The 19,005-nt window shown below is 38.9% G+C and overlaps 1 protein-coding gene across 3 annotated transcripts in view; it reads left to right on the forward strand.

Moving 5' to 3' along the window:
• UBAP1 (ubiquitin associated protein 1) overlaps positions 1-19,005 on the forward strand; it is a 61,448-nt gene that overhangs the window by 23,870 nt on the left and 18,573 nt on the right. For all 3 annotated transcript variants that reach the window (XM_006939221.5, XM_006939220.5, XM_019816104.3), the window contains one exon: positions 9,103-9,143. In XM_006939221.5, coding sequence (XP_006939283.1) covers positions 9,110-9,143 — 34 coding nt within the window. In that variant the 5' untranslated portion in view covers positions 9,103-9,109. The remainder of the gene's footprint in view (positions 1-9,102; positions 9,144-19,005) is intronic.

Consider the following 19,005-nt stretch of genomic DNA (forward strand, 5'->3'; position numbering starts at 1 on the left):
GCTAGCTTTTCGTTTTGCCATAGAGACCTCTAGTTACTGTGTATAGTAAATGATGATATCACTTATCCTAAGTACTGAATATTTAATTTTTTTTTTAACGTTTATTTATTTTTGAGAGACAGAGCACAAGTGGGGAGGGGCAGAGAGGAAGAAACATACTAAGGAACAGGCTCCAGGCTCTAAGTGGTCAGCACAGAGCCTGATGCGGGGCTTGGACACACAGACTGTAATCATGACCTGAGCTGAAGTCGGATGCCCAACCGACTGAGCCACCCAGGCGCCCCATGAGTACTAAATATTTAATATGGAAACAAATATTTTTGCTTAATTTATTCTACTGTGATAGATTTATGGTATGTTTAGGGTTGGCGTATTATTCAATCTACTACCTTTATTTACTATTTTACTGTTGGAACCGAGGCTCCAAAATATCTCTTGAGATCTGTGAAAAAATAAAGCTTTTTTCTGATGAATATAGTATAGCCTAGAATTGACATATTAATGGCTTCAAGTGTGATTTTTGTCTTATACATATTAGTGTGAATGCTAGTTGTATAGGTGTTAACTTTGTTTGTAGACTTGAAATCTGATGATTTCCAGAAGCTTCTTTTTCTGTAAGTTGGAGAATTTTCTGGATTAATTTGCATCTTGGGAAGTTACTGATTGCATCTCTTGTTGCAGTATAATGTGTGACTGTGATAGCTTACTGAGATACTAAATTGCTGTTGTGTATTAGGAAACTATAGAATGTAATTTCACGTAATAGGAATTTAATGTTCTAAGAAAGGGAAGAAAGAAAATGAGAACATCGTTGTAATTGCCCTTGGGCTTTCTCTTCTTTAAGAAAGGGCCTGTGCTTTGGCAGGATGTTTGTATTGTCTTGGTTTCCTACCCCTACACTCCTCACCTTTCCCTTTTTCCATTCCTTATCCCATCTCTTCTGTTTCTTGCACTCTAGCTCCTCTTCTCCATGCAGTTCTCTTCCTTTTACCTATTTCCCCATCTCTTTTTGTTCTCGGATATCTAATTAGTGAGTTAAATTTTAAGTTACCAGGTTTTCTTTCCATAGCATTTGAACTGAAGTGGCACTAAACTGGCAAAAATAGAACATTGCTGTTGGGGTGCCTGGGTGGCTCAGTCGTTTAAGTGTCCAACTATTGATTTTGGCTCATGTCAGGATCCCTTGGGATCAAGACCCACTTTGGGCTCAGCACAGAGTGGAGCCTGCTTGGGATTGTCTCTCTCCCCCTTTCTCTGTCCCCCCCCTCCCCCCCGCCCCACAAATAATAAATAAACTTAAAACAACAACAACATTGCTGTTAAGTTTCTGGGTGCTTCAGGGAGTTCTACATTTTATTAGTGTAAGAGTTTGTCATTTAAGAATGTGTGCTGTTGTTATTTACTTGATACTTTTCCTTTAATATAAGCACTTATATTTATTTTAATGGAAATTTATGATTACTTAGGATTTTTTTTCCCCCTGTGAGCACTTATAATTTTACATTGGGGGCAAATGTATTTTTTTCAGTCTTGTTTTGTATACATTTTTTACATAGTTAAAGTAATTCAGTCCAACTTGTAAAAATAGTTTAAAACTTACACTTATTTTCAATTATATGCTCTTAATAAGCATTTGTTTTGTTTTACTTTATTTTTGAGAGACAGAGACAGAGCATGAGCTGGGGAGGGACAGAGAGAGAGGGAGACAAAATCTGGAGCAGACTCCAGGCTCTGAGCTGTCAGCACAGAGCCCGATGTGGGGCTCGAACCTACGAACTATGAGATCATGACCTGAGCTGAAGTTGGATGCTTAACCAACTGAACCACCCAGGCACCCCTAATAAACATTCTTAATTGCATTACCACTTGTCTTTTGAATTTTTCCATTATTTAATCATTTCCCCATAATTAAACATTTAGATTATAGGAAGATGTTATAAGAAATAGTTATAATTAAATAAAATATGGGAAGCTTATAAGGAAATATAAATAGCAATAAATTATCTGTCTCACTTGATTTGTTTCAGATATTCCAGGAAAAAAATATTGACCCAAATAGCTATTAAAATCCTTTTGGTTCTTGAGAGACAGTGAAGTTTTACTGCATATCAGACATTAGAAAAATCTTTAATGTAAATGACCAGATACGAATTTCCTGTTTCTTAAGGTTTGTGGAAAATGTAGGCGTTGCATTCAGTGAATTGTTTTACTATTTAAAGAAAACCCCTAGAAAATCTACATTTTATCACCTTTAGTGAGGCAAATTTTTAAATAATTTATTTCCTTTTATTTAGTAATAAGGGATACTATATTTTAATTTTCACTTACTACTTCGGCTCAGGTCATGATCTCGCAGTTCATGGCGGGCTTTGTGCTGGCAGCTCGGAGCCTGGAGCTGCTTCGGATTCTGTGTCTCCCTCTGTCTCTACCCCTTGCCCGCTCACCCTCTGTCTGTCTCTCCCTCTCTCTCAAAAATAAACATTAAAAAAATTTTTTTTAAATGGGGAATAGGAAGGTGAGTTTTTAATTTGCATTTCCCTGACTAATGAATAACGATGTTGAACATCATCTCGTGTGTATATCTTCTTTGAATAATTGACCATTCATATTCTTTTGCCTATTTTCTAGTTGGATTATTTGTCTTTTTATTATTGAGTTGTGGACTTATTTATGTATTCTAGATACAAGCCTCTCCCATTTTGTGGGTTGTGTTTTGGTGGAGCTTTTTTTTTTCTTTAAAAAAGCTATTAAGAATCCATTTAGGGGCGTTTTTTTTCTTTAAAAAAGCTATTAAGAATCCATTTAGGGGCATCTAGCTGGCTCAGTCAGTAGAGCATGAGACTCTTTTTTTCCTTTCTATTTATTTATTTTTTATAATTTACATCCGTGTTAGCACATGGTACAACAATGATTTCAGGAGTACATTCCTTTAAGCCCCTTACCCATTTAGCCCATCCCCCCTTCCATAACCCCTCCAGCAACCTTCTGTTCTCTGTATTTAAGAGTCTCTTATGTTTTGTTCCCCTCCCTGTTTTTATATTATTTTTGCTTCCCTTCCCTTATGTTCATTTGTTTTGTATCTTAAAGTCCTCATATGAGTGAAGTCATGTGATACTTGTCTTTCTCTGACTAATTTTGCTTAGCTTAACAGCCTCTAGTTCCATCTACATAGTGGCAGATGGCAAGATTTCATCATTTTCGATTGCCAAGTAATACTCCATTGTATCTATATACACCACATCATCTTTATCCATTCAATCGATGGACATTTAGGCTCTTTCCATAGTTTGGCTGTTGTTGATAGTGTTGCTATAAGCATTGGGGTGCATGTGCCCCTTTGAAACAGCATCCCTGTATCCCTTGGATAAATACCTAGTAGTGCAATTGCTGAGTTGTAGAGTAGGTCTATTTTTAGTTTTTCGAGGAACCTCCATACTGTTTTCCAGAGTGGCTGCACCAGCTTGCATTCCCACCAACAATGCAAAAGAGATCCTGTTTCTCTGCATCCTTGCCAACATCTGTTGTTGCCTGAGTTGTTAATGTTAGCCCTTCTGATAGGTGTGAGGTGGTATCTCATTGTGGTTTTGATTTGTATTTCCCAAGTGATGAGTGATGTTGAGCATTTTTTCATGGCCTGAGCCGAAATCAAAAGAGTAGGATGCTCAGCTGACTGAGCCACCCAGGCACCCCCTGTTTGCAAAATAATAATAGTAATTGTTAATATTTAAGTTTATTTTGAGAAACATGACCAGGGGAGGGTCATGGGGTGGGGGGAGAGAATCCCAATAGGTTCTGCACTGTGAGTGCAGAGCCTGATGTGGGGCTTGATTGAATCTATGAACTGTAAGATGATCTGTGCTGAAGTCAAGAGCCAGATGTTTCACTGACTGGCCACCCAGGGGCCTTGCAAAATTATTTTTTATTTTATTTTATTTTATTATTAATAACTTTTTAGGTTTTGGCCTTTAGTCTGAAAAAGTGTTGATTGAAAGTGTACAGTAGAGGTGCCTGGGTGGCTCAGTTGGTTAAGCATCCGACTTCCGCTCAGGTTGTGATCTCACAGTCTATGAGTTTGAGCCCCATGTCAGGCTCTGTGCTGATAGCTCACAGCCTGGAGCCTGCTTCAGATTCTGTGTCTCCCTCTCTCTGACCCTCCCCCGTTCATGCTCTGTCTCTCTCTGTCTCAAAAATAAACAAACATTAAAAAAAAATTTTTTTTAATGAAAAAAAGTGTACAATAGAGTGGGTGCAAGCGGCTGTGGGCCATGTAACTGCCAATAAAAATTATCTTTTTTTTTTTAATTTTAATATTTACTTTTTAGAGACAGAGAAAGAGGATGTGTGGGGGAGGGGCAGAGAGTGAGGGAGACACAGAATCCGAAGCAGGTTCCAGGCTCTGAGCTGTCAGCACAGAGCCCATCATGGGGCTAGACATGACCTGAGCCGAAGTCAGATGCTTAACCGACTGAGCCATCCAGACCCTCCATAAAAATTATTTTTGAATCAGAGGCCCAAGCAGCCTCTCCCAAGCCATTTACATCTCAAAACAGCTCCTTCTTGAAACTGCTTATATCCCACAATATTAATAAATATTAGGGACATATAGATGAAAATACTCATTTTCTGTATCTGTTTATGAGCATATTCACAGCTTTCTTTGGTGGATGCTTAAATACTGCTTTTCTCTACAGACACTTAAAAAAACATATTTCTGATATATGTCTGTGTGTGAAGGTTGAGGCTGCCCACATTCTTGCTTATTGGGTTTAGAAGTCTTGGGGCTCCTGGGTGGCTTAGTCAGTTGAGCATCCGACTTCAGCTCGGGTCATGATCTCGTAGCTCGTGAGTTCAAGCCCTGCGTCAAGCTCTGTGCTGACAGCTCGGAGCCTGGAGCCTGCTTTGGATTCTGTGTCTCCTTCTCTGCTCCTAACCCAGTCATATTCTGTCTCCATCTCTCTCAAAAATAAATAAACATTAAAAAAAATTTTTAAAGAAGTCTCACTGTATTGTGGTTTATGTACATTTTGATGACCGTAAAAGCATGTTCGCCAATGAAATGTCTTATGCGTATGTAAAATGTTTTGATGATCCATGTACTTTATAATTTCAAATCTTCACTAATTAGAATATCAACCAGAATACTTCACCCCACCTTGTGCTGGAAAACCGAAACTTTTTTTTTAATGTTTCTATTTATTTTTGAGAGTGTGCACACACAAGCGAGGCAGGGGCAGAGGGAGAGGGAGGCATTGGGCTCTGCACTGACAGCAGAGAGCCCAATGTGGCGCTCAAACTCAAGAACTGTTGATGATGATGTGAGCTGAAGTCAGATGCTTTAGCAACTGACCAACCCAGGTGCCCCCAAAAAACAGAAAATTTTAAGTAAAACTTTAAAGAAGGTATGACAAAAATTTTTTAGTTTATTTATTTTGAGAGAGTGAGTGGGTGAAGGGCAAGGAGAGAGAGGGAGGGAGGGAGAATCCCAAACAGCCTCTGCACTGTCAATGCAGAGCCCGACTTGGGACTCAAACTCACCAGCCATGAGATCATGATCTGAGCCAAAATCAAGAGTCAAATGCTTAATTGACTGAGCCATGCAGGTGTTCCCAAATTTAAAAAAAAAAAGATTTTTAAAGTAATCTCTACACCCAACATGGGGCTTGAATTGGCAGTCTTAGGATCAGAGTCACACATTCTTCCAACCGAGCCAGCCTTGTGCCCCAGAAATTATGAATTTTATACCTGTTTGCAATAGAATGTTCAGAAGCCATAGAGAAATGTCATGAATTATTTCAAGTTCTACCACCTAGAGGATCCACTTTGGTTAAAACATTTTAAAATTTTACTAAAATTTAATTAAAAAACTATTTATTTATTTATACAATATTTATTTTTGAGAGAGAGCATGAACTGGAGAGGGGCAGAGAGAGAGGGGGACAGAGGATCCAAAGTGGGCTCTGTGCTGACAGCAATGAGACTGATGTGGGGCTTGAACTCACGAACCATGAGATCATGCATGACCTGAGTTGAAGTCGGATGCTCAACCGACTGAGCCACTCAGGTGCTCGTAATTTTATTTTTTAGTTAGTTTTTTTAAATGCTTTTTAAAAAAAAATTATTTTTGAGAGAGAGACAGAGCGTGAGCAGGGGAGGGGCAGAGAGAGAGAGAGAGAGAGAGAGAGAGAGAGAGAGAGAGAGAGAGAATCTGAAGCAGTCTCCAGGCTCCTAACTGTCAGCACAGAGCCCAATGCAGGGCTTGAACTTGTGAACCATGAGATCATGACCTGAGCTGAAGTTGGGTGCTTAACCGACAGAGCCACCCAGGCACCCCTTAGTTTTTTTAAGTAGACTTCATGCCCAGTGTGTAGCCCAGCATGGGGCTTGAACTCACAATCCTGAGACAAGACCTGAGCTGACATCAAGATTCGGATGCTTAACTGACTGAGCCACCCAGGCACCTCTAAATTTTATTAATTTTTAAAAAGATTTTATTTTCAAGTAATCTCTACACCCAACACGGGGCTCAAACTTGCAACCTCGGCCAAGATCAAGAGTTGTATGCTGTACGGAATGAGCCAGCCAGGTGCCCCTTACATAATACATTTTATCCTGTATAGTCCCTGGTAGTTAGATTACTTTTTTATTCCTATAGTCTTGCCTATTTTTTATTCCTTTTTTTGTTTTTTAAAGAAGCAGTCTCTATTTTATTTATTTTTAATGTTTACTTATTTTTGAGAGAGAGTGCAAACAAGGGAGGGGCAGAGAAAGAAGGACACAGAGGATCTGAAGCAGGCTCTGAACTGTCAGTGCAGAGCCCAATGCAGGGCTCAAACTCACAAACTGTGAGATCATGACCTGAGTTGAAGTCAGATGCTTAACAGACTGAGCCACCCAGGAGCCCTATTTTTTTTTTATTCCTATAGTTCATTGTAAGTAGAATCATATAATATGTTACCTTTTGATCCTGGCTTCTTTCATATACCATGATGCCTTTGAGATTTGTCTGTGTGGTTGTGGTGTATCAGATACTGTGTATAAGTCACCCTTTTTTTTTTTTTAAAGCACATGTGCTCCTGAAGTGAGCACCGTGCATTTTTTTTTAATTAAAAATTTTTTTTTTAATTTTAGAGAGACCAGGGGAGAGGGGCAGGAAGAGAGAGAATCTTAAGCAGTTTCCATAATCAATGCAGAGCCCGATACGGGTCTCAATCCCACAACCCTGGGATCATGACCTGAGCCAAGATCAAGAGTCTGATGTTCGATCGACTGAGCCACCCAGGTGCCCCACAGTTCATCCACTTAAAGTATACAGTCTGGGGGCGCCTGGGTGGCTCAGTTGCTTAAGCTTCTGAATTCCGGCTCAGGTCATGTTCTCATGGTTTAGGAAGTTCAAGCCACTCATTGGGCTCTCTGCAGAGCATGCTTCAGATCCTGTCCTCTCTCTCTCTGCCCCTCGTCCCCTTGCATGTGCGCGCTCTCTCTCTCTCTCTCTCTCTCTCTCTCTCTCAAAAACAAACAAAAACCCTCCTATTAAAAAAAAAGTGTACAATCCAGTCACCACCACGATCAGTCTTAGAACATTTTCATCACTCCAAAAAGAAACCCTGTACCCCTGAGCCATTATCTTCCCATTTCCCTGAATTTTTATATATGATACAAAGTATGGATAAAGGTTTATTTTGTTGCGTATGAATGTCTGGCACCATTTGTTGAGAAGACGATCCTTTCCCCTTTAAGCTTTTGTGTCTTTGTTGAAAATCAACTGGCTATATGTGTATGCTGTATTTCTGGACTCTTTTTTTGGGATGTATGATATCCTTATGCCATTTCCACAATCTTAATTACTGTAGCTTAATAGTAAGCTTTGAAGTTAGGTGATAAGTTCTCCAACTTTTTCTTTTTAAGAATCATTTTGGGTATTCTATTTTCTTTGCCTTTCCGTGTAAATTTTAAAATCCCCTTGTCAATTTCAAAGTAAACAAATATAATAAATCCTGTGCAGATTTTAATTCTATTTTGAATAATTTTCACAAGACAGGTGTAATACACTTGGTTTTCTTTTTTTTTTTTTTTTTACTTTCAGTGAAAATGGATTATTTTCAGTATGATGCTTTTCAGTGTATTGTAATGCAGGTTAATAGACAAAAGACCATAAATTCGTATAGCTAACCTTAATTTTTTTCCTGCTTACGTTTTAGGCAAGTTAAAGGTATAAACATCATGTCAAGGGCAATAAACTTTTAGGTTGAAGAGCTCAGATTATTTGTGTAAGACAGGACTTAATACCTACTTATATAGGGGTTGAAAATGCAAAGGTAATATTAAGCTAGATGTGTGGTTTTGATATTTTTCTTTTATTTAGAAAAATTTTATATTAATTAAACTGTACAGAAGATTGTATGTAATTCATTCCCTGCTTAAGAAATTACTGTTAGAGTTAGTTGCCAGCAAAAGGTCTATATTTGCATAACTGAAAAATGCTTTTTTTAATCTATTACTGACATATTTGTAGTTTGTATCAAGAAGGTATATGCTTTGTAATTTTTTCCTTTTGGTAGTCCACATATCAATTGGTCAAAGGTTAGTATGCTTTTCTTCTCATATATTTAGTATATTCAGAACATGCAGTTTTATAAATAGTTAACTTTTCTGTAGAAAACTAGTATCTCTTCCTTTCTGCTTTCTTTTTTGAGACTTTGGGGCTGAGAAATTTGAGGACTGTATCTGTCCTGGAACCTTTTAGTCTTCTGGTTTCTTTTTTGTAGTCTCAATCTTTTCTTCTCTTTTCTTTTCTTTTCTTTTCTTTTCTTTTCTTTTCTTTTCTTTTCTTTTCTTTTCTTTTCTTTTCTCTTTTTTCTTTTCATGTTTGTTTATTTTGAGAGAGAGAGAGAGCACGTGCGTGAGTGGGGAAGGGATAGAGAGAGGGAGAGAATCCCATGCAAATCTCTGTCACAGAATTGTGAGATCATGACCTGAGCCGAAATCAAAGAATCGGATCCTTAACCCTGAGCCACCCAGATGCCCCTATAGTCTCAATATTCCTATAATTTGTTTATATCCCTCAGAGTATCATGTGCCTAAAAATATTTCTTTGCTTTTCAGGTTCTAAATGGCTTCTAAGAAGTTGGGTGCAGATTTTCATGGTAAGTGGACTGTTAGATACAATGGTTTAAGTTATGATTTGATTAGAGGATTTGAAATCACTTAGCATTGTTTAAGTAAGTGCCGCTTTTTATTTATTTAAATGGGCAGCTTGAGAAAAAGTTGTACAACAGGGTAGCATATACATTCCAATGGATTTCAGGTAATTTAGTATTTAAGTATTTAAGTAGGTAGTTAAACTTTAGAGTCTCGCTGGTTATTGTACTTAAAATTACCAGGGATGGATAGGGAGCCTGTCTATTTTTATTGTTCTTTAGCAGTATTTTGAAGTAGTTACCATTCCCTTTCTTATCCCGTGGTCATAGTTCTTTGCCATCTCAAATGTGAAAAATTCTAAATCTTTAGTTAATACTTAATAATGGTTTGGTTTAGTGTCCATCCCCTCATCCTTCCTGCCCCACAATAATAGGAAGTAATTACTACAAATAAACCGTGATCAGCGGATCAGTAATTACAGGAATGTCAGTAGTAGTAATTACAGTTTTGCATTTGAAACTAATCGTTTATCATCTGGGACACCTGGGTGCCTCAGTCAGTTACACATCTGACTTGGGCTCAGATCATGATCTCACGGCTCTTGAGTTTGAGCCCTGTGTCTGGAGCCTGCTTTGGATTCTGTCTCCCTCCCTCTCTGCCCCTTCCCTGCTTGTGTGCACGCTCGCTCGCTTGGTCTCTTAAAAATAAATCAACATTAAAAAAAATTTTAAAATATGGGGGTGCCTGGGTGACTCAGTCAGTTGGGCGTCCGACTTCTGCACAGGTCATCATCTCGCAGTTCGTGGGTTTGCGCCCCACGTCAGGCTTTGTTCTGACAGCACGGAGTCTGGAGCCTGCTTTGAGTTCTGTGTCTCCCTCTCTCTGTGTCCCTCCGCTGTCATGCTCTGTCTCTCTCTCTCTCTCTGTCTCTCTCTCAAAAACAAATAAACATTAAAATTTTTTTTTTAATTAAAAAGAAACTAATAGTTTATCATTAAAAAAAATTTTTTTTACGTTTATTTATGATTGAGAGACAGAGACAGAGCAAGAGCAGGGGAGGGGCAGAGAGAGAGGGAGACACAGAATCTGAAGCAGGCCCCAGGTTCTGAGCCATCAGCACAGAGCCCGACGTGGGGCTCAAACTCAAAAACCACGAGATCATGACCTGAGCTGAAGTCAGACGCTTAACCGACTGAGCCACCCAGGTGCTCCATAATAGTTTGTTATTTAAAAAAAAATTTTTTTTCTTAATGTTTATTTATTTTTGAGAGAGATACAGAATGTGAGTGGGGGAGGGTTAGAGAGAGAGAGGGAGACACAGAATCTGAAGAGGGCTCCAGGCTCTGAGCTGTTAGCACAGAGCTTGATGTGGGGCTAGAACCCATGAATGGTGAGATCAGACCTGAGCTGAAGTCGGACACTCAGCCGACTGAGCCACCCAGGTGCCCCTGTCATCCTTTTCTAAGATATGACTTTCCAAAATTGAATACATTAGTAAGCTTTATTATATGCATTTGGGAGGAATAGAGATGCCTAAGAAGTTAAAATTAGACCCTCTTTTCATATAGTAGAATTAAACAACAGAAATATCCAGACAACACCGTTAATTTAAGTAGGTTTTTAAAGCTGATTTTCCATTTTTAAAATCATGTCATTGTAAGAATGGTTTGCCAGAAGGCATGGCAACATGTGTTGGTATGCTCTTCTGATCTACAAATGGTTGCTTGTTAGTATCAGCTGAGTCAGGGTGCTGGAGCAGTCACTGGGGTTCTAACTTGCTAATATATTTTATACAAGTGTTTAATATTTTGAATTACTATTGTGTTTATTCTTACATGCATCACTTGTATATGTTTTGTTAAATCCTTTTGGAGTTAAGTCATTCTGACTCTGGAATTTGCATTCTGTGTAGCAGGTGGGGCATCAGATCTGCCAGGTAACCTATTTTGTATTATTTAAGGATTATTATGTGGCTCTTTTCATAGTATTTGGATGATAGTAGAGAGGAAGATCTGAAGTTGCTTCTGGATAGCTTTTTTCAAGACAAAAGAGGACAGCAAATGACAGAGGAAAGACCTAGGGGAGAAAATAGCAAAAAAGAAAAATTTTAACTTACCTTATTTCAAAAGACAAGTTATATATCTTGGCTCTTTAGGAAATCCTTTTTGACTGGAGTGAAAATAAGATGGACTGCAGATTATGTGTTTCAGCTAAACAATCCAGAGAGAAGATTCTAATTTTGAAGTTACCTGATCAGTAAAGACTTGTTTTTTAGAAAGTCCTCCATCACCTTGCATTCCTCACCAAAATTTTATTAAGCAAAATATTTGGAATAAAATTTGAGAATAGATTTTCTCTTTCTCTCTTCAGCTTCTTCTGCTTTAAACTGCTGAGTTCCTACCTGAATTTCCATTGCTTTCGTTGAGTTTTTAAAGAGTCTTATTTTTAGATATCATATAGTTTAAGGAATAGAAATTAAAGGAAATAGGCAAAAAAAAAAAAAAAATGAGAGTAGGCAGTCTTGTAGGTAGCTGAGTGTGGGAAATCAAGTTCAGCTTGGCCTTACAAATCAGAAAGCCAGGAAACTAAGGCATCTGCTCCCATCTCTCAGAAGGCTACATAGCCTTTCCTTACTGCTTTTCTCTGCGGGTGTGCTCCATTTTTGTTCTTCTGTTAATAGACTTGCTTTCTTGGCCTACTTGCCTACTTGTATAGAGTGCATAGGGCCAAAAATGCACCCCCTCCCCCCATATGGTGTTGCTTGGTACTTGATCTTTCAGTTTAAGCAGCTAGCATCATATAGCTGAAGTTTTTCTGTCTTTTGGCCAAGGGAGAATCTGATTGGCACAGCCTAGCTTATAGGCCTGTGAATTGATTCTCCCTAAGTTAGGTATTATCTGACTGGCCCATTGGGGTTAGTGGGTATATGTGTGTGTGTAATTCTTCCAGGGGCATTTTGGGGTGTGGACAGGAGGTAGCATCTGCTCTTGTGACTGGATATTAAATAGTTTTTTTTTTTCTTTTCAAATATTTGAGTTGACTAGATTTTTTTGCTATGCTGTCTTATGACTGGTATTTAACTTACCTTCAAGTTTGTTTTTTTCAACTGAGGTTGAACTTCTTCCACTGTCATTAATAATTACATATCCCTAAATAACAGAATAAGAGATATAAACAATTCTCAAAGACTTTTAAAACTATTGTTCTTATAGGGGTGCCTGGGTGGCTCAGTTGGTTAAGTGCCCGATTTTAGCTCAGGTCATGATCTTGCAATTTGGGAGCTTGAGCCCCACATCACGCTCTCTGCTGTCAGTGCACACAGCCTGCTTCAGATCCTCTGTCTTCCTCTCTCTCTCTGCCCCTCCCTTGCTTGCACACTTTCTCTCAAAAATAAATAAACATTAGGGGTGCCTGGGTGGCTCAGTCAGTTAAGCGTCTGACTTTGGCTGAGGTCATGATCTCAGAGTTCATGGGTTCAAACCCCACATTGGGCTCTGTACTGACAGCTCAGAGCCTGGAGTCTGCTTCAGTTTCTGTGCCTTCCTCTCTCCTCTGCCCCTCCCCCTCTTGAGCTCTGTCTCTCAAAAATAAATAAACGTTAAAAAAAATTAAAAATTTTGTTCTTAGAATATGTAAATTGCAAACCCTTGGGTCAGTGTAAATCAGGCCTTTCCTGGAGCCTGGTGCTTTACAGTATTAATCCCCTTTAGTTTTTAACTCATTTTCCACTTGTTTCATCCAAGAAAAAAGTTATTTTCCAGAAACGACTTTTAAAGGGCTTTTAAAAATGTTTCAACAAACAAAAATTATTCTTTTACTATCTGGGAAAATGCCCTGAGATTCTAATTTAGAAAAAAAGAAGTCTGTATAATAAGATATAACTTAATGAAACTAAACTCTCTCCTTTGAAATGCCAGGGTATCCTATTTATGACCATTTACTTAGCTAACTTTTTTTTTTTAAAGATTTTATTTTTAAACTCTTTCTGCACCCAATATGGGGCTCAAACTCATAACCTAGAGATCAAGAGTCACAGTGCTCAACTGACTAAGCCAGCTAGGTGCCCTTAGCTAATTTATTTTTCTTTTTTTAAATTAAAAAAAATTTTTTTTACAATCTTTATTTTTGAGAGAGAGAGAGAGCATGTGTAAGCTGGGGAGGGGCAGAGAGAGAGGGAGACAGAGGATCTGAAGTGGGCTGTGAGCCCAATTTGGGGCTCGAACTCCTGAACTGTGAGATCATGACCTGAGCTGGTCAGAAGCTTAACCGACTGAGCCACCCAGGTGCCCCTAGTTAGCTAATTTTTTTTTTCAACGTTTTTTTAAAATTTTTATTTTTATTTTTGGGACAGAGAGAGACAGAGCATGAATGGGGGAGGGGCAGAGAGAGAGGGAGACACAGAATTGGAAACAGGCTCCAGGCTCTGAGCCATCAGCCCAGAGCCTGATGCGGGGCTCGAACTCACTGACTGCGAGATCGTGACCTGGCTGAAGTCGGATGCTTAACCGACTGCGCCACCCAGGCGCCCCTAGTTAGCTAATTTTTAAGGGAGGTTCATTTTGCCTTTGGTTTAATTTCTACCAGCATATTGACATCCTTTTCTTGCTGAGGTATAGAGAAAGGTATTTTATTTTATTTTATTTTATTTTATTTTATTTTATTTTATTTTATTTTATTTTATTTTATTTATTATTTAAAAAAAAATTTTTTTTTTCAACGTTTATTTATTTTTGGGACAGAGAGAGAGCATGAACGGGGGAGGGGCAGAGAGAGAGAGAGACACAGAATAGGAAACAGGCTCCAGGCTCCGAGCCATCAGCCCAGAGCCTGACGCGGGGCTCGAACCCACGGACCGCGAGATCGTGACCTGGCTGAAGTCGGACGCTTAACCGACTGCGCCACCCAGGCGCCCCAGAAGGGTATTTTATTTTAAATTGTTTCAAAAGTTGGGGCGCCTGGGTGGCTCAGTCAGTTAAGTGTCCTACTTTGCTCAGGTCATGATCTCACGGTTCGTGAGTTTGAGCCCCACGTCGGGCTCTGTGCTGACAGCTCAGAGCCTGGAACCTGCTTCAGATTCTGTGTCTCTCTCTCTCTGCCCCTCCTCTGCTTGCGCTCTCTCTCAAAAATAAATAAACATTAAAAAAAAAAGATTTAAATTGTTTCAAAAGTTGATCAGCTATGCTTTACAGTGTAGAGAAATTGGCCATCATTTAATCATTGCTGCTCTCCACCTTCTTTCAAGATTTTCTCTTTGTTTTTAACAATCTGACCATGATGTGCCTTGGTGTGATTTTCTGTGTATTTATCCTGCTTGAAGTTAGCTAAACTTTTTGGATCTGTGGGTGGATGTCTTTTATCACTTTGGGAAAATTTGCAAGCCATTATCTCTTTTAAATTTTTCTGCCCCATTGTTTCTCTCTTGCCTTTGAAACTCTAATCATACACATATTAGGCCGTTTGATACTCCTAAAGCTTTCTTAAGGCTTTGTTCCATTTTTTTCTTTTTTCTTTTCCTTTGTGTTTCAATTTGGTTAATTTCTTTTGACCTAACCTCAGGTTCTCTGATTGTTTTCTCTGCTAAGTATTGTCTTCTGATTATCACTGTAGCCTGGTTATGAACTGTCAAAGATTTTCTTTTCTGATACAGCATTTTTCATTTCTAGCATTATTGTTTTGTCTCTTTATATTTCTGCCTTTTATTGAAATTCCTCATTTGCTAACACATGTTCACCACCTTTCTGATACTTTCAATATATTGGCCATCACTCAGTTTGGGTCTGATGACTGGTTCCTCTCTTAATGATGGGTTACATTTTTTGCTTCTTTGTGTGTCTTGTTTTTGATTGAATGCCAGACACTCTGCATTTAAAAGCTGATTTTGTAGGTTGGCTGTTGTTGTTAGGGTGTGAGTAACATTTATTGTGACTTCATATCCTATAGCAGATATCTATATAATTTTAATGTGTGTCTGTATACGTGTGTGTCTATTTGTCCATGTGTCTAATTTTAAAGCCAACTTCACAGCTTTAAGGTAGTGATACCCAGTCATGGAATTGTGTTTTTCACTTAATTTTAAGTTTGGTCTTTACTGTTCTTTTTCAAAAACTTAAATTTTAATCCTCAATTTGAGTTTACAGTAAGACCTGAATTAAGCATAATCCAGTTTCTATCCTCCATTAAGAATTCATCCCACCTCCTCCCTGGAATTGTAACTTTGTTTCAGGGAAACAGGCAGGTCACAGGATCACCAGTTTATCAGCAATTGAGAAAGAAAGAAAACACAATGAAGTCTTCCCAGAATTTATCCTGAGATATACTACATTTTCAGCCAAGTCTCTTCTGTGGCATAATGCAAAGCAATACAGAACCTGACTTCAGGGAACTGCCACAGCCGCAGTCATCACAGATATACTTAATTTTCTTTTTCTAAACTAAATTTTAAGAAAACAGGCCCAGACATTTTAGAAAGATATTCAGAAAAAGAAAGATATTCAGTAATAAATGCTGAAAGGGGTGCCTAGGTAGCTTAAGTGTGGGACTCTTGGTTTTGGCTCAGGTCATGATTTCATGGTTTATGGGTTTGATCCCCACATTGGAGTCTGTGCTGACGGTGTGGAGCCTGTTTGGGATTCTGTCTCTCCTTCTGTCTCTTCCCCTCCCTTGCTTATGCTCTCTCTCAAAATAAATAAATAAACATAAAAAAAAGACAAAGTAAAAAGTATTTGGTGTAAGCTGGAAAATTATTAGTCATAGTGTTTAATTCTCTGTAGTTGAGCTTTTATTGAATCTATTTATAAAAAAGTTTTTTTTTTCAACGTTTATTTATTTTTGGGACAGAGAGAGACAGAGCATGAACGGGGGAGGGGCAGAGAGAGAGGGAGACACAGAATAGGAAACAGGCTCCAGGCTCTGAGCCATCAGCCCAGAGCCCGACGCGGGGCTCGAACTCACGGACCGCGAGATCGTGACCTGGCTGAAGTCGGACGCTTAACCGACTGCGCCACCCAGGCGCCCCTTATTGAATCTATTTAAAAAATAAGATGTATTGAGAAATGAGAAATACATATTTTGATATATTCGTTAAAGGGTTGTTTGCTTTGTTGCCATCTCTTTAAATGCCCTTTTAAAAAAGATATTTATTTATTTATAAAAAGGTTTCATTAAACAAATTTTTTTTAACGCTTATTCATTTTTGAGAGACAGAGACAGAGCGAACGTGAGCAGGGGTGGGGCAGTGAGAGAGGGAGACAGAGCATCCGAAGCAGGCTCCAGGCATGAGCTGTCAGCACAGAGACTGATCTGGGGCTCGAACTCAGAAACTGTGAGATCATGACCTGAGCTGAAGTTGGACACTCAACCGACTGAGCCAGCCAGGTGTCTCTAAAAGATTTCATTAAAAAAAAATTTTTTTTTTAGAGAGAGAGAGCATGAGCTGGGGAGAGGGACACAGGGGGAGAGAGAGAATCCTAAGCAGCCTCCACACTCAACATGGAGCCTAGCTCGGGGCTCAATCCCATGACCCTGGGATCATGACCTGAGCTGAAACCAAGAGTTAGGCGCTCACACAACTGAGCAATCCAGGCACCCCTCAAACGATTTTATTTTTAAGTAATCTCTCCCTTGAGGTCAAGAGTTACACATTACACCGAGCCAGCCAGGTGCCCCAACAGAACTGTTCACTTAAGAAAATTTTGTTAGGGGGCGCCTGGGTGGCCTCAGTCAGTTAAGCTTCAGAATTCAGCTCAGGTCATGATCTCACGGTTCATTGGTTCGAGCCCCACATTGGGCTCTGTGCTGACAGCTCAGAGCCTGGAGCCTGCTTTACATTCTGTCTCTGTGTGTTTCTGCCCCTACCCCGATCACGATCACGCACTGTCTCTCTCAAATAGAAGCGAAACATTAAAAAAGAATTTTTTTTGTTACTTTTCGTGTGGATGAGTTTTCTTATATTTATATATCATATATGCTTGTATATTATGGATAGGATTTTTTTCAGTGTGTGTGTTATATAATTAACCTACTTGGAATGAATAAACATTCTTTTTTTTTTAATGTTTATTTTTGAGAGAGAGAGAGTGGGGGAGGGGAAGGAAGAAAGGGGGGACAGAGGATCTGAAGTGGGCTCTGGGGTGCTGACAACAGAGAACCTGATGCAAGACTTGAACTTATGAACTGTGAGATCGTGACCTGAGCCGAAGTTGGATACTTTACTGATTGAGCCACCCAGGCTCCCCTGAATGAATAAACATTGTTAAACAAAAGACTTAATTTTGTGATTGTTAGACTGTAAATCTTTGCAGTGCTTCTTAGAAAATGCTAGTTTCAACTTTGTTTCCAGTTAATCAGGATACTAGCTAAAGTTAAAATTTAACTTTCAGGAAAATTTGAGCACCTGTGTTCATGGAGGGCAGATAAATTTATTATTATTTATTAGAGAGAGCAAGCAGGGGAGAGATGCATAGGGGGAGAGAGAGAATCTTAAGCAGGCTCCACATTCCACACACAGTCCCACATGGGCTCGATCATGACCTAAGCTGAAGCCAGGAGTCAACTGGATGAACCACCCAGATGCCCTCCCTCCCAATTTTTAAAATTAGATACAACTTTCCTTTTAATCTCTATAATATAAAGAATTTTGTAAGTGACAGAGTTTTAGTGTTGTAACCAATACTTGGTTTTGTTGGCAAGCTATGATGATACCTGATAGTTTTTTGAGGGGTGGGGGTACCTGGTACATTTCTGTGACTAGCCTTGCCAGTTTTGGTAAATTACTTTGAATTTTAATAAATATTAATTGAATGTGAATTAGCATGGGGGTGAGAATTAAATACGAAAGAAGCATAAGACCATGTATTCTTTGTTTTTTACTTTATTGAGCATGTCTTCTGCCAGATATTACTCTGAGATTGGGAGGTATAAATTTGAAACATTTTTATCCCTTCTTAGGGGACACTCAGATTCTCACTCACAGTCTCTAGGCGGAATATAAGGAAACTTAACACAGAGTCGTACAACCTGAGGTACTGGTATAAACTGGGTATTCTGAGATTGAGAAGGGAGTTGTAAAGCTCATTCTTAAAGGACTAGAAATAATCAAGTAAAAAGGGGTGGGAATGTGACAGGCATTGCCATCTGAGAAAACAGTACTTTTAAAAGTATGACCCACTTTTTAAAAGTACTCCCCAGAAAAATTGTTAAATTGGACACGGTTTTGAATTTAATTTGCTAGCTGAGTGGGAGATACATAAAATGTTTTAATTCTGGATAGAAGATATGTTAGAAACTCTAGCCCCCAAGGGTGGGAGCAGGGACCTTCTTCCTGATGGAGGGTTTCAGGTGTATCAGAGCAGTATTTACCTGAGGAAATGAGAATGATGACAAGATTACAGCTACATCTTGAGCTTGTTAAGTCTTGAAATCTATCAATTTTTAGAAAGGGAGAGAAGGCATCTTCATGGAAGAGGTGTAATTGTCTTATTCTGTCCATGAGCATTCAAGAAAATACACTAGTGTCTAGTGTGAGGCCCAGAAGCAATCCTTACAGCTACTAATAGTCAAAAAGCAGAATTAATTTTATCAACGGTTTTATTGTCCGTGATGGTTCTGCCAGTAAGTTATCCCCAAACCTGGTCCAGAAAAGAAACCATGTACAATTTGGAGTGTATAGCTAGTGATAGTTACATACAAGAGCTGCTCGCATTTTGTCTGACTCCATAAATCAGTGATAATGTCCTGGTCTTTCTGTATGATTCAGCTATTAGGCAGAGAACCTTTAGGGAGTTAAAGCAGTTCAGTTGTATATGGCTTATGTCTCCTGATAATCCTGTTCTGATTCCCATGGTCTGGTCTGGTTTTCCTTTTTTCATA

The sequence above is a fragment of the Felis catus genome, chromosome D4, assembly GCF_018350175.1.
Source record: "Felis catus isolate Fca126 chromosome D4, F.catus_Fca126_mat1.0, whole genome shotgun sequence".
Classification (NCBI taxonomy): domain Eukaryota; kingdom Metazoa; phylum Chordata; class Mammalia; order Carnivora; family Felidae; genus Felis; species Felis catus.